This window comes from Drosophila guanche, unplaced genomic scaffold (assembly GCF_900245975.1).
Source record: "Drosophila guanche unplaced genomic scaffold, DGUA_6, whole genome shotgun sequence".
In the NCBI taxonomy this organism is placed as follows: Eukaryota; Metazoa; Arthropoda; class Insecta; order Diptera; family Drosophilidae; genus Drosophila; species Drosophila guanche.
The window spans coordinates 13031015-13052980 of NW_022995743.1; the positions used below are offsets into that span (position 1 = coordinate 13031015).

Consider the following 21966-nt stretch of genomic DNA (forward strand, 5'->3'; position numbering starts at 1 on the left):
GATCAGCATGGTGTGTTGCCAACAAAAATGCGATAGGTGTCGCGGCATTTGAATTGATGGCAGCGCATCATAGCGACGAGACTTGGTCAGCTATGACGACAAATTTGATACCTTGCATAGGCTAGAAGCTATATCACTGGAGACGGCGCTGCCTTGCCAAAGATGGCGCTGTAAACTCCCCACGAATTGTTGCTACAGCATTAGCGTGTGCGACAATGAGCAAAAAATACTTACATGTATCTTACATTATTCTGCCAAATTATGAATTCTAGATTTAATGAGTTTTTGTGTACTTGGCAACCCTGTTGTTGTTTTTTTTTTTAAATGTTGATTGGTTAAAAGTTGAAAACTCGTAAAAAGTCTGAAAATACTAGTTTAAAAAAATGTAACATTTGGATAAACACACCTCATATGCTGCAGGGCTAGTTTCCTGGCCTCGTCTTTGGTGCAATTAGTTGTAAATTATAAATTGACAATTTGGTATTTTGATACACAACGTATCTTAATGTACATAAGTATATTTTGGTATGTAATTGTGTCGCGGTGCGTTTAAATAGTCTTATGGATAAGCTAACAGGTCTGGGATGACTAACAAATGGAATGGGTGGGTGCTCTAGGGTCTAGAATAAAGTCTCTCGCATTGGCTTGTGTACTTGGACGTTGCGCTCCGAGTCACTGGAGCTGGAACTCTCGGCAGCCGTGGCGGAGAAGCTTCCAGATACGCGTCTAGTGCTGGCCGAGTTCTTTCGCTTCTTGCGCTTCCCGCGCTCCAAGTCCTGCGCGGTATCCGAGGTGGACACATTTGATCGATTGTCATCGGGCAGGGAGGTCAGTTCGGGCGCCAGCAGCTCCTGAAAGTCGCTGGCGATGGTGGACGAGGAGGCGGCCTTCTGGGTGGAGCTAAAGTAGTCCTCGATAGCCGGGTCCAGCTGGGCTGTGGCCGGATTCTGTTCTTGCTGTGGTTCCATGGTGTAGACCTGGGCGCTCACCTTCATGGTGGGTGGCGAAGGCAGTTTGGGCCTCCGCTTGGCAAAGGGACTGCCCGGCTTGCTGCCCAAATCGTCGTACTCGGGATCGGTGAGGAACTCCACGCTGGCGCCCATCACATTGATCCGCTTGAAGGGCGGGATCTCGGCAATCTTTGGCCTGCGCTTAGTGTACGGGCTGTTCTCGTAGCTCTGGAAGTTGCCAATCTGCTCAGCGCTCTGTAGGTTCTGGGTCTTCAGGTGAGCCGCCGGGAAGCGTGAGTCCTCGATGCTGAAGCGGCGACTGCCCGATTGGTTGTACTCCATGTAGCCGGTGCGCCTGCGGGGGCCGTACTGGGCTGTCCGTTCCTTGTCGCGGTTGGAGAGCATCTCCACGCTTCGGAATCTCTGGCGCGTGTCCAGCTGCAGCTCCTGCTCGCCCTCGGACTGGGAGCCATCGCCATCGCCGTCGGCCTGGGTCTGAGAGCGACGCAGCTTTCGTGACTGCGGTCTGTTCTGTCCCGAGAGATCCACCATCGACTTGACAGGTCGCTCCAGCTTGGGCATGCGTAGGGCGTCTTCATAGGAAGGCAGTAGGCTGATCTCCTGTTGTGCCTGCTGCAGACTCGGGCTGGCATCCTCCAGAAGGATGCGGTCGTTCAGGTCTCGTCTGAAAAAGGCAACAAGTACTCGAATATAACTAATGAAAATCACCTGCAAATGCGAGAGTTCTCACATGCGACGCAGTTCGTCGTCATTCTCGGCGTATTCCCTGTGATTCTGATTCCGCTTGCGCTTCTTTAAGAACTTTTGCATGCAGGCATAGCCGAGGACCAGACCGCCGAGCAGGAGCAGAGTCAGCATGATGATGCCCCATGCCTTCTCTCCACGGCTGCTGCTCCTGGCAATCACCAACCACACATCCGAGCAGGCATACTCCCACAGTTTGCCATAGAAAATTGCTGGAGCTGCGCAGCGCAGGTGATTCTTATCCTTGATCTAATTAATAACAGAGTTTTATCAATCGAAGTCCCACAGATGGTGGCTCAAACCTACCTTAGGTGGTTTGGCCGTCAGAAAGTCGTAAAACTCCACAAACAATTCATTATGGCAATCACAAATCCAGGGATTGTCACCGAGCCAGAGCTGATCCAGGAACTTGTTGCCGCGGAAATATAATGGAGGAATGGGACTGGTCAGTCGGTTACCATTCAGGTGGAGATCTGCCAGTTCAGGGAACTCCCTGAAGGTATTGTTTCGTACTGTAGAGAGTCTAAAAGGATTTCCATTGAATATTGCCACAATTATAATCAACAGGGAGAGATGGCACTCACCTGCAGTTGGCCAGGTTCAGCTGCTGCAGTGTGGCCGATCTCATGTTGCTGGGAATGTCACTGATCAGATTGTTGGACAAGTCTAGCCTCTGTATGGCCGAGAGACTGGACAGGGAGGAGCTCTCAATGGAGGTGATTTCGCACCAGCTCATGTTAATGGTGCGCAAGGAGTTGGACACAATCCTGGTCAGCTTTGGCAGAACATTCCGGCTGAGGTTCAGCTCCACGAGCACATCGTTGTTGCGTACGAAGTTGCGGTCGAGGCGGGCTATCTCATTGAAGGCCAAATTCAACTCCTTCAGGCGCCGCAAGTTGCTGAAGGCATCCTGCCCAATAAGGCGCAGAACATTCTCCGAGAGATCGAGCACCTCCAGCATGGTGTTGTTGGCAAACGTTTCGGCATCCACAATGCGCAGAAGATTGCCCCGCAGTCGCACCTCCGCGAGCACCGGCAGACCGCTGAGATCGATCTGATCGAGGTTGCAGTAGGAGACATCAAGTCGTCGCAACTCATAGGCCCAAATGAGGTCTTCGTCAAGGACGCCGAACTGCAGTTGCGTGTTTCTCGATAGGTTTAGGGCCTCCAAATTGGGCAGGGCATCGAGGAAGGGGCTGGACAGACGCTGAATGCTGCAGTTGCTCAGGTCGAGCGTCCTCAGGCTACGCGAAGGAAGTGCCGCCAACTGGACCAGCTTGTTGTTGGACAGAGTCAGGCGTTCCAGATTGGGGAGTTGGTTGACCAGCTGGTCGCCTCCCAGGGAGGATATGCCACACGAGGACATCTCCAGTTCCGTGAGCGACTGGCTGTTCAGCTGCTGGTACATCTCCTCGCTGCCGAAACTTCCCAAATGATTCCCGCTCAGGCTTAGCCTCTTCAGACTGGGCGCGTACTTGAAGGCCTCACTGGGGCTCAGGTCTATCCATCTCGCGATGGAGTTGTTTGCCAGAAGCAGAGTTCTCAGCGAGGTGAAACCGATAAGGGCTTTGCCATCGAGAGCGGAGATCTGGTTGTTGGACAGATCCAGGTAGATCAGGGAGTCCGTGTCCGCGTACTGTGTGGGGAACTGGCTGAACTGGTTTCCCGACAGATACAAGTGCTCCACGGGCACACCGTCAAAGTCCGGGTACGTCTGCAGGCCCCTTCGCGAGCAATCCGCATACAGAGTGTCCACAACCCAGGTGCAGCGGCATGGCCAGGGGCAGGACACGGCCAAGGTGCTGGCTAGGAGCGACACCAGCTGCAGCAGGACCAACTGCAGGCTTATTCCCATACCTGCAAGAGAGAGAGAGAGTGTTTTGGTGAGGTCTTCCTGATTTTATTGCGCATGCATTTCCATCGCACTCTTATCAGCGGACAATGTTCGTATGAAAAATGCTTTTTGCGACGATTTGTAAGGCATTTGTGTGACGTCACTGTGAGGTCCGACTCTCACGATTTATTCACCTGTGGATTTCGTTTGGGGTTATTTCCTCTTCGCGGTGCACTCCACGCGCGTTATCTTATCGGCCTCGCAGCGGAGACGCAAAACTAGAGCAACACAAATGAATAATAACGAATCGAATCGAATCGAAAATAAGAGAGGATGCGGAGTTTCCTGTTGTCTCGGCTTAATAGTGGGCTCGACGATTCTAGTGTTTGACTGCCATTGACTGCCGTGCCAGCCACGCCCTCAGCATTTTACACTTTGCCCTCGAATTATTTGGGGAATTTGTAATGAATTTTCCTTCGATTTGCAAGTGAGCTGCGCGCACTGTGTCTAATACTGGCAAAGTGAGGAAAATTACTCACCTGCTGGCTATGGGGACCGACTGACTGCCTCGGCTTCCCCTTGGACTACTGATAAGATAGCCCGCGCTGATAAGCAAAAGCTGAGGCAAAAGCTGAAACCAAAAAAGTATTTTTCCCCATCAGCAAAAAGTGTTGGTTAGGGCGAGAAAAAGATCGGAAACCGTTACATGCATTGAAACAGTTTTTCAAAAATGTCCCAAGCTCCTTTGCTCTTTTCCTCTTTTAGAAAATGTCAACAAATCATCGCTGGATGTCTGTCTGGGATTGCCGCAAATGGAGTCGTTTAAGAGTGAATCAACTTGAAGTGCAACTGCAACAGCTGCTCAAAAACAGCTCGAGACTGCGGGCACAAATGGCTTCGACTCCGCCTGATAGAGCATTAAAATTACCCACACCCGCGGGCGCATCCCGGCCGGAGAATGGAGGCGACCTCCAGACACCTCTAACCGGATTTTCTCGTATTGTAATGAAGCGTGAGGAAAACAGAAACGACACCAACGACAGCGCGATAAAGATGCAATGCGAAATGAAAAATAACACGAACGGAACTCCGAGCCAGCCCATTCCATTTCAATCTGAAAAGCAGAGGAGTCGGCAACAACAACAACATGCATTCGGAACTGACGTGTTGACAGAAACATATTTTTGCGGCAAGGTAAAAGTAAAGTGTAAAGCCAGATAAAACCAAACCCTTCTGAGTTTGTATGCTCTTACGGCTGCTGGAGATCCTGCATGAATCTTAAATATGCAAAAACTAAATGTTAAATTAAATATAAATGTTTATTTAAGTCAAGTATTATGAAGTTAATGTCCAGATGTAAGCAACCCCTCTTTTGTTTTACAATTTCCACTCTGGGATCGGCTATTTTCAATAGTTGAATCATCTTAATATTGTAATCAGCAGCCAAGATGATTCGTTTGTAATCAAACGCGGAATCATAGAGTAAAAGCTAATTAAATACATCTGCATGGATTCCCATAAGACATCTACTCCTTGCGAGGACTAGGACTAGGGTATCAAAGAGAGTTCGATTTTAAATGCTTAGCGACTATCCGAATAAAAATAAGTTGATGCTGTTCGAAATGATGGGATGGGGGCAGACAAAGTCGTCGAAGTTGAATGCAGAAGTCAGCGTAATGCCAAGGCTGATAAGCTTGCCAGAATACAAGTCCCCGCACCCATCCTCCACCCAACAGAACACCACTCCAGTCGCTGGGTGTTTTCGCTGATTTTTCCACAACAATTTCCACTATTGAATGCGACAAGCATCGGAGAGCGATTGTCGGGGCACATTATAAATTCTGTTGCCACACGCAACGCGACAGCGGATAACTGCACAGATAATGAGCAGCGCATCCCGCGCATCCCTCACGCCCACTTTACGGCTGTAGCTCTGGCCACGGCCGCGTCCTTGCCGTTTTAATGAAGCGCAACGGCTTTGTTGGCGCGACTTTGCCTTTTGTCCTGCTCCAGCCACATGGCGCATGCCACATGCCCCTTCTTTGCATGGGATAATTAGCGGCCGCCGCGATGCAAAGTCATCGCTGGCGTTGGGAATTCGCACAGTTGAAATCACAAGTTAATGCCGCACGGTCCACAGAGCCAGCCTCCGCGGTCCTCTGTGTGCTTTTGTTAATGGATTGATTTTGATTTTGATTTTGAATTTCCTCTCTCGTCTAATCTGGGGCTGACTGCGGACTGGGGAAACCTTCCAGCAGCCTCTTCTAGCCTTAGAGCTTGCTCCGTTTTATTGGGCTATTTCAGGCGATTTTTTAATAAGAAAAGAAGTGCTTTTTATTTATTTTCGCGGCACTTAGTCCGACCTGGCCCTGCCACACCACCCGGAGTGCAGTCAAAGTTTAAGTTCAGTTGAATGACAGCTGCGGTGGCCGCGAGATAAGCGCTCCACCTCCACCTCGTCCCACCCACTGTCCCATCCCAGCTGGAGACACAGTTACAGACTCTCTCCGGTCCATCCACCCAGCTGTCCATCTGTACATCTGCCAGAGGCATCCGAAAGTGGAAACTGATAAAGGAAAATGCGAAATTCTTTGGTGCTCTTCTCAGGTGGGGGACGGAATAGAAGCAGCAGCGGAGAAGGAGACCAGGAAATGGACAGGGACAGGCAACAGGGACAGCGACATTGGCATCTTGCTGGCTTAGCATTTCCTCAGATGTCATAAAGATATCCCGACAGAGCTGGAGCCTGAGCACTTCCATTATGACTCCTTCTAATCGGTCTCATCAGAGAAATGTCTCCACACACACTCTCGCCACATAAACGACCTAGTTCCGGACTTTGATTATATTTTTATGCCCTAACGCCCTCTGAATACGGTTGATTTTTTTTATTGTCAGCCCATGTCGGGGGCTTGGGATGGAAAACAATTTGCTTCTATCTGCAGAACGATACGTCACAGAGAGAGAGAGAGAGAGAGTAATATTTTTGATACACGAAAAAACATAAATTGCTCGAAAATGGGTGGTGGGGAGGGGGCGATAAAGACGAGCCTTCAATTTGCATACTCCCTGAGCCATAGCTGGGCATGTCCTTATACAATTATATTTATTATTATTCATTTATGCTCGAAAAAGGGTGGGGATGTGCTGTGCTGGGGGTACGGAACGAAACATTCCCGCCTAATACCTGGAATTCTCCCGATTCCGCTTGAATCAAAGCGAGCATTTCTACTCTGTTCTGCTCTCTGGCCAAATATCTTGAATAGCAATAAATTTCGATTTTTGTCCACTTAAATGCTTTATGAATTATAAGCTTAAGACGCGCCGAATGAAACCACCGAAACCACCCCCTTGGCACGCACCCCTTTTGGACAGAGAGGGGGAATAAAACTTTCTTGTTCTGACAACCTGGAAAAGATTTAGACAAAGACCAAGTCTAGAGCAAATGCCAGCTACTGATAGCAGCTCCTGCTACTCCATGCCACCATCTCCTCGGGGGTTGGGGCAGATTTAAGCAGCCAGGCTGGAATGGAATTTAGAAGGACTCGGAGCCAGGAGCAGGCACTGGAGCTGCTGCGGAGGCATAAAAAGCAAGCCTTTCGCCAGGCCGAGCAAAGAAAGCCATAAATCAATTCGTATTAGTTTTATGAAATTTATACCTGCGGCGTACCACCAGCCAGGAGACAGCCAAGGAGATGATGCTGTAGCAGGAGTAGGAGCGGAAGCAGAAGCAGGAGCGATGGAGCCAAGTGGGACAAAAAGTCCTTTGGCGGTTTAATGAGCAAATCTTTTTTGGCATCGGCACAAAGTGTTTTGGCGCCAAGCGTTTCCAATTAAGAACATAATTCATGCCCAGAGCTAAGACTCTGACACACACACACACATTGACTCAGCTTACACAGATATACACGCACACATACTGGTATCGGCTACTTCATGGAAAGGAAAAAGCTTACATAAAGCTAAAGGAATATTTATTAGAATATTTCTTACCTTTTAGTTGTTGATCCCTGGTCGACGACTGCCCCGCCAAGGCACGGAATGGAACGTTTTGAATTATCGCCTGACAATGGGATTATCATTTTTACATTTTTCCATCCGGCCAGTGCACAGTGCCTGGCCGGTCGGCCTTGGCTTAGCCTCCCTGGGGGGTCATTCGCAGTTGCCATAATTATCATCGTAAATTACGGATGCAAAGAGGCAGAGCAAAGGCAAAAGTTTTCTTGGATTTTATGAAAATGAATTGGGATTGGACCTGGACTTGGACTTGGAATGGAAAGTGAATGAAATCTGCAATTGATTTAAATAGTCGCAACCGCGTTATGCGCCAGTCCTTGCCCTGTATCCATACCCCGGACGACGCCACAGCCAAGACAGTAAATCAAGGCAGCCAAAAAGCTAGCTTCTCTCCGAATCTCTACACGATGGCATCGCCAGGAGCAGGAACAGCCATTTTTTCGGGGCAATAATCTGGCCAGCAAGAGCCGGCAGAGGAGTGTCATAAATAATAATTAAACAACTCGCGTTGTTAAGTCTTTTTATTACGCGCCCAAGACAAACGACAGTTGACAGCGGGGTGTGAGTGGCAGGATGAGGGCAGGCCAGGCGGCATGCAGCATGCAGGATAAGGTGCCCCAAAAGACAAGACAAGGGAAGGCTTAGAGCGGTAGCATGTGCGAGACTCTCACAACACACACACACCCACACACACACCCACACACACATTCACACTTGTCTTTGGGGGAAGACGCACAATTTTCCACGAAAATACTTCTTCAGCCAGGACGAGGACAGCACATGAGCCACGACATAGGCAGGGGCATGAGCATGAGCATCTCTCTCCACCCTCCTCCTCCCAGGCAGGTGCTTGTCCCGCCTTAGAGCGAGGATGCTAAGACGTAATTAAGGAAAATAAATAATAATCGCCCAATGCAGGCAAGGCAGCCTCGGAAGGATGTGAGGGTATGCATGCCATTGCCCTGCCCTGCCCTGTCCTGTCCTGTCCTGTCCTTTCCTGGCCTCCACTATTGCCCCACCGCCCCCTCCGCCGTGTCTGGACGCGTGCGTGTCAGCTGGCTCTCTCCAGTTAAGCCCTCCTTGTCATATTCTTATACAATATCTTAACATGGAACGGTTTGTGGGTCTGGCAGGATGGGCTAAGGGGTTTGCCTTTACTTCGGTAAGCCATGCCCCAGTCCGAGCCAGAGAGCTGCGGAGAGGCACACTCCGGCTTGGGCCGGCAAGAATTATTATCATTTGATGGTTCTCGGTCGTCGGTCGTCGGTCGTCGGTCCTTTCCCAAAAAGGTTTAATGAGCTCAACAGGGCGATGGGGACGGGAATGGACACTGAAACTATGTATCTTTGTATGTCCGAGTAGAGATAAGTTTCACTAACGAATTGCCTTTTAATTGGCCATCTTACCTAGGGATAACCAAGTCAAAATGAACAATCCAAGCAATAAAGAGGGGGATGGAAGGAGGAAGCATCGAATCCGATGCTCCTCTAATCTCAGCTGTGACTCTTTCCGAATTGAACTAAACCACATAATGAGTAGCATACTTGAATTGATTACCTGTCTCTCTCCGCCAGCAGAGTTCCTTTTCCTGCTATTTTGCCAACCGAGATTGTAATGAAGTAATTTTCCCGAGTGCAAAATAAAGATGTCTGGCAGGGCAGAGAGCCACCCCTCCAGCAGACCTTACGCCGCTGCGGTCTTTGCACAGTGAATGTCACAAATCAAAGCGGAATTATTATTACTTATGACCATTTAATTGGACTTGCGCTATATTCATTTGACTTTCGCTATGGTTTGTTTGCGCACTCAATTTGGCAAATGAATCGCCACCACCCAGCCAGTCAGTACCCGGTGCCCGAAACCAAGAACCAAGGACCAAGGACCCCCGTTCAGGGGAAACAGCAACCAAACAACCCGCCAAAGGGAAGCCACCACCGAAAACCACTGCCAACTACTACTACTCGTATTTTGGCTCGCACGCTCATTAGTTTTATTGCCCCGCATATCAGTCAAAGCCGCAAAACTATTTATGTCCCTGCCCCCGGCACTCCTCTGGCCATCTAGTGTCCTCTCTGCCGATGTCCTTTCTGGCTAGGACAGGCAAGTCGCCAGCTCGTCTGCCAGTTCTTGTTTTCGTGGACTCTAATTGCCGCTAAGAAATTTGTCTTTGATGGGAATTGGTTGGACCAATGGAATCTGCTAATGGAACAGGTTCCACTCCCACTGCCACTCCCCCAACTGCCATTTGCGGTGTGGATCTTTTATCAAATTCGATTGAATTTTTTCTTGTTTCTGCTGATACTTTTCCGTCTTTCCGTGTTGTTGGAGCATCTCTTAATTATGATTGCATTATTCAGATTTATTCCCCATTTGGCATCATTACGGCGATATGGCAAAGTTTTCGAAAGCAAGATTTATGCTGCCACTCCAGGTCCACTCCTCCCTCTTACAGACACTCACCTTCGCTCTCGGACCACGGGGAAAGTTGTGGCAGGCAGCCTGCCACAAGTACCTCGGCTGGCTGGTAGTTAGGTTATGTAAATGTTTTCTTTTTCGCCTGTTTACGTGTATTCGCATTTAGAACCCCTCGAAAGCTGTAGCCTCCCAGGACCTCGCAGAGTAGGCGTGGCTGTAATTTCATTCGTGAGCCAACCACAGGTCGGTGCAGAACGGTGCTGGGAATTTTAATTAATGGATAAAGTTATGCGAAATTTTCATACATTCCCATCCGCCACGCGGTTCCATTTCATCCATCTCCTCTACTCTGCGGGTTTTCTCCTCCAAGGCAAACGGCGGTAAGTATGGTCTAAAATGGAATTAAACATTTTGTATAAATATTTATGCTGCTGCACTGGAGCTGGGAATTTTGGTGGAATGATTTGAATCGTTTTGTGGTGAGACTGCAGCTCTTTCAGCTCTTTGATGCAAATGTAGCAGAAACTGTCTAAGAAATTAAATGTTTTTAATAGGAAATGATCCATCCAAGTACCTAAGAAAGCAAACAAACCATTCTCTATCATTTTCTCAGCCATTTTGTGGCCTTATTGAAGCAACAGTTCCTCGGTTTATTGCCAGATACATAAATAAAAAGACCTCGCAACATAAGGGATGCCATAAATTTAGAGGCCATTGCGCCTCCATGGACCCGGCACACCCCCTCCTCACTTTCTCTATGTGGTTCACTCCTTCTCGCAATTTTAATTTAAAAGTTTGCGATAACAAATGATGCACACATATACTCTCCCACACATGCACTTACAATAAGAAATAATGTGGCTGATTTAGTAACCACACGGAGCTCCAGTCCGCGCCCTCCCTGTCCTCCATTGTCCTGCCACCCTGCCCAAGCCCCCGCCGACCAACCCAACCTGCTATCTGCGAATGTCTGCGGGATGTAACAAAGGCGAACGAAATAAAGAAATGAAAATAAGTAAACTTTGGCGCTAATAAATTGTTTCATATCTGCGGCAGAGATGCGAGTGGGCAAGAGGGAGATGGAACGACAGAGAGAGAGAGAGAGAGAGAGAGAAGGCGAGGAGATAACTCATACGCCGCGTGCCACAAGTCACACTGAAAGGAGGCTAAATGTGCTCCGCCCCACCTCAAATTGCCATTTTTTCAGCTTCTCATGTACATATGCATATTTATTTCCCCTTTGCTTATCAGTTACTTACCAAAAATTACAACAACAAAAAGACCAAGAGACAGAAGCGAAATAAAGCAAAGCAAAGAAGGGCTCGCTCGGAGTACGAAAAGCATAACCGGGACATGCTCGTTTGAAAAATGGCCAAACACATTAAGACTGCTGCAGCACATTAGACATAAAGAACCAGAGGCAACCGATCTCGCCCCAAAATAAGTTACCGCACCCGGAAATGCATTCCACGACAATTTATGAACTCTCCAATGGAGTTCCCCGTTCCTTTATCTCACGTGAATGCAATAAACAAATGCTAAATGCTTCGCCGAAGGAACTACATAAATAGCAGCTGTAATTCCTGTTTCATCGAATCAGTCAACTCGTTGGGGTTCCTGATTTAATAGTCCACGGGAATATTTTCCAACATATTCTGCATTTAGAAATGATTGCCAAGGCCATAAAAGTGTCCAATACAAGTTGATTCAAATTTAAGCTTATTTCAAGTAGAAGTTCCTGTTTGTAAGACAATTTCATATGATCGATGTTTTATTGAGAATGATTACAAGTTGAATCTGCGATGACTCCTTCTGACTACTCCCTCAACCCTTCTTGCTGGCAAAGGTGGCCCTCGTCCCGGGCGCCAAGACTTGGGGGCTGGACTGGAAACTATCCAATTTTGAATATAAAGAGGGCCTAGAGCAAATATTTCTTGTCACGGCCATGCATGCAAACGATAACTCTTAGAGGTGCACCAATCCTTAAAGGTGTTTGATTTCAGTGAGGTCTATCGACTCATACAATCTTTTGAAGGTCTTTCACAACCAAAGCTAAACCTTCGTTTCAAGCCAAATGCCAAGCTATTTCTTTGACAATGACACAATACCCGAATACTTTTGCCATGAGAACATTTCCATTGAAGCCATTTAACCACATCAAACATAAACTCATTTCGTTTAAATTTGACATTTAAAATTGTATTTATTTAATCATTTAATAATTGCTGGGGAATATATTTCTATATATTATATATAAGATGTGTGTATGTGTGTGATTGTTTGTGTGTATTTATTGGCTTTCGCTGTCGTAAGATTGTGGGCGTGTGTGTGTGTGTCTAGGTGTGTGGATGCTTCCAATAAATTACAATATTACTATAATAGTTCTATTCTGATCTGAAGACTTATATAACTAATGGAACAATTTCATCCAACACTATTATTTGTTGCAGAGTGTGGTTTTAGTTTCAAAGGTTTCAATCGAAAGGGGTTAACTGTTGGGGGGAGTAGGAGAAGGGCTTCGGTATTAGATACCAATATATTGAAATCAGCGGATCATATGTTATACATGCTACTACATGCCGATGATCCAAGTGCGGATGTGCCAGGGACAGGGACAATGGCTACTCAAATAAGGCAGGGATAAAACTTAGGCTAAAACTTAAACTGCAGATAAAAATGCAACTAAGCCAAAACAAACTTCACATTGCTCAGAGAAAATATATCTAGGATAAAATACATTCATTATATACAGATCGCAGATCCTTGACTACGACTCTCGACTCTCTACAAAAATTGGCTTTCTTTGGTTTGCTTATTCTTAATGGGCCTGCCGCTCTGCCCCTCTCTATCGAATCGCTACGAACTAAGTAGAAAGATAGATAGAAGTAGAAGTAGAAGTAGAAGTAGATGTGGTGGAGAGTGCTATTATATGTTTGATAGGACTGAAGTTTATCTGGTTATAAATTAGTTATACTGCCACATACACACATACTCGTATGTAGTTATATTTTCTCTAATTTTCTCTATCTGTTTCGCATACTGGTAACTCGTAACTGGGTTAGTGTTAGTTCCTTTCGTCTATAATACTTAGAGTGGACTAAACTAGGGATTATGTATCAGTTTGTTTATATATAAATGTAAGTCCTAAAATGCGCCTCATGTATTTACAAAAAAGAAATGCTGCTGATGCTGCTGCGCGTTCTTTTGATTTGTGACTCAATCCCGCTCCTCGTACTTGGGCACAAAGGAGCTCAGGCCACCCAACTGTCCGCACTGGTTGTTGTCGTAGAGGGACATCTTGAGGCGCTTGCACTTGGCCCGACGATTCTTGAACCAGAACTGCACATTTTTGCTCTCTAGTCGCGGGAACTTTTGCCTGAAACGAGCAGAGAAGAAAAGGAGAAACGATAAAGTTAGTCTAAGGTCCTGAAAGGGTCAACTGTGGGGGGAGGGGAGGCAGCGAGACTCACCTATAGGGCATGGTGTTCAGGTCCTCCGTGTACTTGAGGATCAGATTGTGCGAGGGATGCGTGTTCATGGCGAACCACTGCTCCAGCTTGGGCACCTCCGTCACCGGATCGATGAAGGTGCGATTCCGCTTGCGGCGCTCCTCGTTCGAGATGCTCGACAGATTGAGACCGCCACCGCCGCCCATCAGGGCGTTTGGCTGGATGCCAGCGGCAGCTGCTGCAGCAGCGGCATGGTGGTGCGGATGGGCGGCGGCCGCCTGCCCAAAGGCCGGGATGTAGTGGCTCATGTACATGAAGGATTGCGAGAACATCGAATTGGGCACCATGGGAAAGGGCAGCTGGTCCTTGTGCGGCGCCACGGCGCCAGAGAGGTCGGGCGAGGGCGAACGGAACTCGTCCAGGTGACTCACGTCATTCTCGTTGTCGTCCTCGTCATCGTCCATTTCAAGGTCGTCCTCCTCCTCCTTGGGAATGGTGCGCTTTGGCGTCGAGCTCACCGCCTCGTGCTCGATGTGCGAGATGCTGTTGTTGCTGTTGCTGCTGTTGTTGTTGTTATTGTTGTTGTTATTGTTGATGATACTGGAGGCGGCATCCGGCAGAGGTTCACCCTCTGGATGGGGCTCCTCCTCGGCATGGTGTGCGCTCTCCTTCTCGTTCTCCAGCACGTCGCTGGCCTTCTCCTGCCGCTCCTCCTCGGTCTCTCTCAGAGCGGTGCCGTTGATCACATCGCTGCCGGCGCTCTTGGCCCGCTGTGGCTGCTGCTGCTGCTGCTGATCCCTCTGATCGTCATCCTCCTCCTCGTCCTGGTCCATTAGCGGTGAGCTGCGGTTGCGCTCGTGGGTGGTGAGTGAGAGCGGCAACTGGGGCGTATTGGGTCGGCTCGGCTCCTCCTCCATCTCGTCCGAGTGCTGCGACATGGTGTCTATGTCCTCCGACTTCAGGCTCATCGGACTCTTCAGATAGTCGTGCGTCATGGAGAGATTCCCCATGCTCATGGGCTGGCTGCCGGCACTGCTGCTCGAGTTTTGGCCCAAAGGGGCGTGCTGGCTGAGGTAGCCGTTCATGGCGGCGTGGCCCAGTGCGCTCATGGCACTGCCCAGACTCCCGCCCCGCATCTCCGCCCGCTTCTGGGCAGCCCGAGCGTTCTTGAACCAGTACACCACATTGTTGACGTCGAGCGGCTTGCGTCCGCGGCGTGACTCCAGGGTATTCAGCTGCACCACGTAGGTCTGAATCTGCTGGCGCGAGGGATGGGGGTTTTCCTGGAACCACTTCTGAAGCTTGGGCAGCTCCATCTCCGGGTCGAAGCTGGTGCGCATGCGTGTCTTCTGGTTGGGGTACTGCGGCCCGTGGGCTGCTCCGTGCTGATGGTGGTGGTGGTGGTGCATGGAGGCGTGCATCGGATGCACCAGTAAGCCTCCATGGTGTCCCGGCGCCGCTGCCTGGCCCCCACTGGCGTGGTGAGCCGCCTCGTTAGCCAGCAGCAGACTCTCCCGACTGCCCATCGATCCTAGGGGATTGTTCACTGCCGCACCGCCAGCGACAGCCGCATGAGCAGCCGCTGCCGCCGCCGCTGCTGCCATGGCAGAGCCGACGGGGAAGTCCATGTCACCTGGCACGGGCACAGGCACCGCCGAAGGTGCCGTCATGAAGGGCAGCATCTTGGGCGTCATGGCCGCCTGCGGTGAGAGCTGGTTGGACCACCACTGATCGAACTTGCGGCGCAGATCCTCGGACATCTCCCCGCCGGGCATGGCGTACGTGTTCTGGTGCGAGCTGCGGCAAATCTGCGACAGGGTTACCTGTCATCGATAAGGGAAATAGAAAAACCAAGCAAAATTCAGGGGATTAGTCGATGGAACCTTGGAGTAGTGGACTCTAGGATGGAGGGATGGAGGAATGGAGGGAACAACTGTCAACAGTAGCTGCACTAAGACCCAACCCCAACCACTAAGCGGCAGTCATAAAAATCACAGACAGAATTCTGTCCGGCATTTGGTGGCACATGGCTCATGGCTCATGGCTGATGGCTCATGGCGGTGCCTCAAGTGCCGGGATTTACTTAGCCATAAATGTGCGAATGCGACTCCGAAATTGCCTATTACGATATACACCCAGGGTTCTTGCTGATATTAACTGACTAACTGACTGTGTGTGTGGTGGTTACCCCTGTCTTCTGCTGGCTGGCTGGCTGGCTGGCTGGCAACGCAACGCAACGAATCGAAGGCGATAAATAGATAGTCCCTGATAGGCAGCGACACATCAGCTTATGGCGATTAAAACTGAATTTAACAAACAGAAATAGAATCGAAACTCATTCGAAATGGGTTGGGTTGGGTTGGGTTCGGTTGGGTTGGCTTGGTCTGCCCAAAGGGTGGAGTGGGGATGATGTGGTGGGTGATGGCTTCTCTAGGGTATCGCGTATTAAATGCTCATAGATATTGCTTTGTCTCTTGTCTTGTCTCTTGCGCCAACGCTAATAGATAATGTCTCTGTCGAGGTTCTTTTTTTGTGGTTGCTTCTGGGTCTGCTTCTGCTATCAGCTAAGGAGGCGCCCCAAATCACTTAAGCTGCTCAAAACACATACACACACACACACGAGGGGTCAGTGGTGGAGGTGGAGGGGCATACATATGGCAGGTGGGGTGCGGCAGACACCTAATTGTAAATAAAATGAGTTGACGCTTCTTACGGTCTGTGGGGGTATTATTGAATTGATTTTCCTATCGCCGTTCCACGCAAAGCTCCTCCTATTCGGAGAACGGGGCAGAGCGGCAGGGCTGGGAAGAACTATCAGACAACACACACGGAGTTGGCTGGAAATTATGGTAAATGCTTATCATGTGATTAGGAGGAGGGGGGCACTGCCTTCGGCCCGTGCTTTGCTTTGCTAATATTAATCAGGCAGGCCAATAAAAGCAGTCGCAATATCAATTGAAGGGTATTTCTGGCCGTGATTTTGTGTTGTTCCAGCGACCGATGATAGTGCGCTGTTCCCTCAACTAACGAATGATTTATGGCAGCACCCTGCACCGATATCTATCTATCAATGTGGGTCATGTGAGTGCAGCATTATGAGGGCTGTGGCTTCTGCCAGGCTCCTTCTGCCCGATACCCAGGGAAGGAATTTAAACTAAGCCTTCTAATCCGATTTCAATAGGGATACACACACACACACAAACACACACACACACACGCACTTGCATGCTTGGAGACGTTCGCAAAGCTGATTAAAAATGAAAACTATTTCGAAAAAGGATTAGTTAAGTGAACCAAATAAATGAACTCGGCTTAACAAAATTTCTTTGTAGTCATTATCAGAACATTTTCAAACATTTTCATATTTTCAGGACATGCAAAACTTGCCGTGTGTGCGTGTGTGTGTTCAAGGCTCACATCACGCAAATTAGCGGCAGCTTTTACCCCTGTCCTCTCAGCCAGTCATCCAGCTACAGAGACATTTTTCGGCAAGTTTTAGCAACTCCAAGAAGGGATCAGAGAGAGGTGGAGAGTGTGGAGTGGGAAGTGGGGAGAGGCTATGCATAAACCGCTTATGAATCATTATAGAATTTTGTCGTCTTAGTGCAGAATTTCGAGTGAAAGTTCAAAGTGAATGTCTAATTGGTTGCGTTACCAGGAATGGGATGGGTTTTTTGAGTCTTACATAGTCTGCCGGAGAACTTACCTCATCCAGGGGACAGCCTGTGGAACGGAGCACCGCGTGGGACTGCAGCACGAGTAGCTTTAGCAGCTTGTCCTTGATCTCGCCAAAGGGCGATGTCTTGGGCCGCAGAATCACGATGCGCAAGGTGATCACGGAGGTGAGCTCCCCCACAATATCGCTCACCGGCACAGCCGGGTTGTCCGATATCTGCTCCAGAGGAATGGGCTTCCAGTGCTTGATGATCAGGGAGCCTGCAAAGGAGTATGGATAATTTTTGCTGTTTATTAAGGGAGTTATCCAGGGGGGAGGCGCTTCTGCAGTACCCACCTCTGGCCGTGTTGGCCACCTCCTGCGAGTAGCCAAGCCGCTGCAGGGCGGTCTGGACAATTTCGCTCCAGGGCGTGGCCGCTGCTATGATCACGTAGCTGTCTGTCTCGATATTGGGCCGCCGCTTCCACGGCTGTCGGCTGTCGATGGTGAGGGAGGCGTGCAGCGAATGCACCGACTCCACTACACAGTGGAGTGGAAGTGATTTGGCTGTAGACGAGAGAAGCGGAGAGTGGTCGCCACTGGTTAGAAGTGCTTATAATCGGTTTAGTTCAGTCTAGTTCCGAGTGCAAAACCATCGACAAAACAAATTAAAATAAGCAACTAATACAAATTCAATATGTGGTGCAGTATTTACATATTATTTACATAAATTATTGCATGTTTTGGTTAGCCGCAAATGGTTTTAGCCGCTTAAAAACAAATTTCGTTGGCGGTGTGGGGTTATTTGATGTTTATGCAAAAATTGAGAGAGCACATCGTCATCATTAATGATGACTTCAAAATTAATTTTCTCCCACATTTTCCAAACATTAATTTTTACAAAACTTTTCAAATCATTTCAAATGATTTTCCATTGAAAACAAAAGCTCGCCCTGCCTCTGCCCCCGCTCCTGCTGCTGTTCCTGCTTCTACTCCTGCCAAACAATTATGAAAGGCTTACCAGTTTTATTTTTTGTTGTGTCCAAATTCAGAGAATAGAACTTACAAAATTTTCGCAGTGCCACTACGAAGCAGTGGCTGTAGAGGGTGTCCCAGGGGGTGGAAGGGGTGGGCAGAGCACACACTAAATAGGCTTAACGCCCCAGGTTCGACCAACATAATGGTATTATTAATTATTCCAATTATAAAAATTGTAAGCAGCCAGAGATTGGCGAACGATTGGCATTTGCTGGCGACCGACAGCTCCGAGCGTTTCCCGTGGCAGTTTCCCCTCCCCCCCCCCCCTGGTGGGGGCAACGGGGGCAAATGGACATGGTCATGGCCACCAACCGAAAGTGTTCAGCCCAATTACGTGCGATTTTCATGCCACATACAGGCGGTGTGGGCTTGTTCCGGGTGTGGGCCATGCAAATCTTTTAATTGCCATGAAAACCTCATTGCGGGCCATTGGCATTAAAAATAAATGCATACATCAATTGTGTGTTCGAGTGTGCGTGTGTGTGTATAGGAAGCGTAACGTGCAGCTGAGTTGAAAAGGGAATAAAGAATTCAACTATAATGCCTCCACCGATGTCCGTGCCCATTCCCTGCGCGTTCAAAGTTTGAAGTTGCCAACATTTCTTCGGTTTGAAAGGGTCCAACCTTGTTGGGATATTCAGAATGATGTTCCAAGCGGCCATAATCGAATGTTTCTATCCATCTATCCATCATACTAACAGCACAGTCCTTGATTCGCTCTAAATTCGCATAAAATTCATAATTTCTCGAAATCGCCCGTTCAATGTTTTGGCCCCGACAAATGCATTGCCTTCTCCTCACCTCTGCCCGTTATTGGCTTTGGAATTATGCAGTCCCCGTACCCGTACCCGTACCCGTAACCATCCCCTGGCCAGAAGGGCGTTAGTGGGCAGCAGTCTAGGCCTATCCCATCCGGAGCCTATCCTGGCTGGGCCACTGACTGCTGGCTGGCCGACACGACCGAATAATAAACTCATTAAATCCATTATCCATGGAGCCATGATTTGATGGGGCTGAAACAAAAGCGGATTCCATGCACCATGCACCTGCATGTGTGTGTGTGTGTGTGTGTGTGTGTCTGTGTGGTGCATGGCAGAGTGCTCGTTGGTGGGGAGCCCAAAGCCAACCATAGAGCACCCACTAATTGTTGTAACATTCCGCCTCTGGCTTCAACGACAATCCGGGAACAGGACCCGGCAGTGGCACTGGCACCGGCACCAGGGCCAGCTTTAAGTCACCCGGGCCAACGCTGGCAGACAGGGCTTATCCTTATTAGCATTATCAGTGGCAGCAGCGAAGGAGCACAAAAAATGTAATCGAGACAGCCAGGGCCAAAACAAATTGAATTAAATGGGGGGAATGAAAAAATAAGAGCCGTTTGAGGGCATTAAATCTTGGCGTAGCAGACAGCCTGCCAGTCGCGGTGACTTCCTCCCTGCCCCACGCTACTTAAGCTGGCGAACGATTTGTAAATGAACTCTACATTCCAGGGCTAAGATGTTATCCCGCCTCACCTCCCCTCCCCCCCGCCTGCTAAGTCCTTTTTCACGGCATGCGGCTTCAGATTTATTAACCTGCATCCACGGTAGTAGCCGTCACAGCAGCAGCAGCAGCAGTAGGAGCTGCAGCAGCAGCAAAATCAGAAATAATCAAGTCATCGCAATCAACTGAAATTGGAAAATTCCCAGCTCAAGGAAAACGGAAACGAAGGTAAATGCCGGGAGCACTCCACTCCCACTCCCACTCTTCAGATTCTCTTTCTCTCTATTCACTCCACTGTGTTGAAGACTTATAATCTGTTAGAAAACTTTCTGGAAACATCTCATGTGCATGAAGGTGCGGGACGGGACAGTGCTGGGCAGAGAGAGATGCAAAAGTTTCATCCACTCGACTTTCTTCTAAGAAATTGACCAATTGGCTGAACTCAGAGGCCGGCCGGGGCAAACAAATAATTATAAATTGCCTGACGCAAGGACATCAAAACGATTTAATCCTTCGAAGCACAACACACACACACACACTCGCACACACTCGTAGCTGGACAATGGAGAATCGAGAATTCCTGGCTATTTAGGTGACTGCAAGAGGATTATTGAGCATCCTTCTAGCAAATACTTGTAGTCTTTTCCTTAACTTTTTCGATGGAGGAATAAATTGTGTGATTGTTTATTTATAGGCGGCAAAGGTTCATAATTTAGTTATTAAAATCAGTTTGAGTGATTTGGGTATTTAGGGAAATTAAAATTTCAACAGAGCAAAAGTTTTAATAACCAGAAAGGACACGTGACCAACTGGCTGGAAGAAAGGGTTGCTTCCTTCCTTTCCTGCAGTGCAGAAGGGGCGGGGGCAGGGGCAGGGGCAGGGGCAGAAGGGTGCGTCTTAAGCCAAGTGAACTGTTGGGAAATTTGCTTATCATTGCTTGACCAGTGCAAAAAATCTCAAGGATTTCAAGGGTCTTAAGTAGGCTTCTGCTCATGTGTATGTGTGTGGGGTGGGGTGCTGTGGTGTGTCCACGTGTGTGTGTTTTGTGAAAGGAAGAGTGACCGGAAATTAAGCAATAGTCTTAAGGAAATTGCCACAAGTTTTCCCATTCACTTCGCGCCGGCAAAACAAATTTCCATATCCTTTTCCCTCGTCTCCTCAAGAAATCCTCGGAGCGCGTCTGCCTGTGTGTGTGGATTTTTATTTACACTTTAACTTAAGTCCTACTTAATTGCAAACTCTTTTTAGTCGAATTTTTAATGTGTGCATTTTAATTTATAATGCTTCCTTCAGCTTGCTTCAGCCTCCTGTCTTTCCTTTTCTCTCTTTGCAGCTTCAGCCGCATTTGGGACGACTTAAGAACTTTCCCGGACACGCACACACATACACATACACATACACATACACATACACATACAGAGAACACACAGGAGCCTTATGCTTGGCTGGCATCTCACACCTTTGCACCCAGCATATCCTTGTCTTAGTCCTTGCACTTGCCCCGGCGCAAGTCCCCGCCTCCGCACTTGGCCCTTGCATTTACAAAAGAAAAACATATTAAGCAGCACAATAAAATGAAAATCGACTTGTCTCCTGCCTGAGGTCCTTCGGTCCTTGCCGCAGGAATAAGACCAACAAAGAGGCGACAGCAGAAATAACAATCAGAGTTCGTTTATGGCACAATGGAATACCCAGGGAAACGAAAGGAGTTGCCAATGTGTTTGATAATGCTAAAGCTGGTAAATTAATTCTTCCATGTAATAATTTCAGAACTTACACTAATTCTCTATAAATAATATTATAAACTCTGGTTCAAATAGCCCCCGCCGTTGCTCACCCTCCACGGACAAGCTCAAGATGTCTTCCCCCTTTTCCGATTTAATAATGAAAGGACTCGTTTCTATAGTTCTTAAGCTTTGGCATTATTTGTCACCATTCTCAATCGGCCTTCAATGAGTCAAGTTCCTATTCTTTACATCACAGCTTCCCTTTCCTTCCAGCTGAATGGATTATACATACATTGCTGGCACACAAAACTTGACTTTAGTTGAGTTCTTTTGAATGATCTTTCACCCCAAATTTGTATGCTGCTCTTTTCTGTTCGGAATCAAAGTCAATGCTCTTCAGCACTTTGAGTTCCACTTGTCCATATGCGAATATTCTGCACTCTTGCAGTTCAGTCGAAGAAGAACCGCCCCTTCGTTGAGTCTTAGATTTGTTTTATATTTTTTGTATTTTTATTGTCGTATTTGCATTTGTATTTGGGTTTTTCAATAGGGCTTTAGAGGGACTGGAGAAACATGTTGCAACTTTTAAGCGGATTATAATTAATGCCGCGAGGCATTTTCTTTCTTTTTATCG

General features: G+C 48.2%; 2 protein-coding genes across 2 annotated transcripts in view; both read right to left on the bottom strand.

Annotated features, from left to right (window-relative positions):
* Positions 1–502: 502 nt before the first annotated feature.
* On the bottom strand, positions 503–4069 carry LOC117590426. The gene is made up of 5 exons (XM_034283082.1): positions 3744–4069; positions 2300–3572; positions 2022–2238; positions 1702–1964; positions 503–1635 (listed from the first exon to the last, which is right to left on the bottom strand). Exons 2-5 carry the CDS (start codon positions 3568–3570, stop codon positions 621–623), a joined length of 2766 nt encoding a protein of 921 aa, XP_034138973.1. The 5' UTR covers positions 3571–3572; positions 3744–4069; the 3' UTR covers positions 503–620.
* An 8089-nt stretch (positions 4070–12158) lies between these two features.
* Positions 12159–21966, bottom strand: part of LOC117590366 — a 46655-nt gene continuing 36847 nt past the window's right edge. Inside the window, exons 3-6 of the mRNA XM_034282956.1 lie at positions 17443–17652; positions 17137–17366; positions 13452–15253; positions 12159–13357 (exon numbers count right to left, since the gene is read on the bottom strand). Coding sequence (XP_034138847.1) covers positions 13198–13357; positions 13452–15253; positions 17137–17366; positions 17443–17652 — 2402 coding nt within the window. The 3' untranslated portion in view covers positions 12159–13197. The remainder of the gene's footprint in view (positions 13358–13451; positions 15254–17136; positions 17367–17442; positions 17653–21966) is intronic.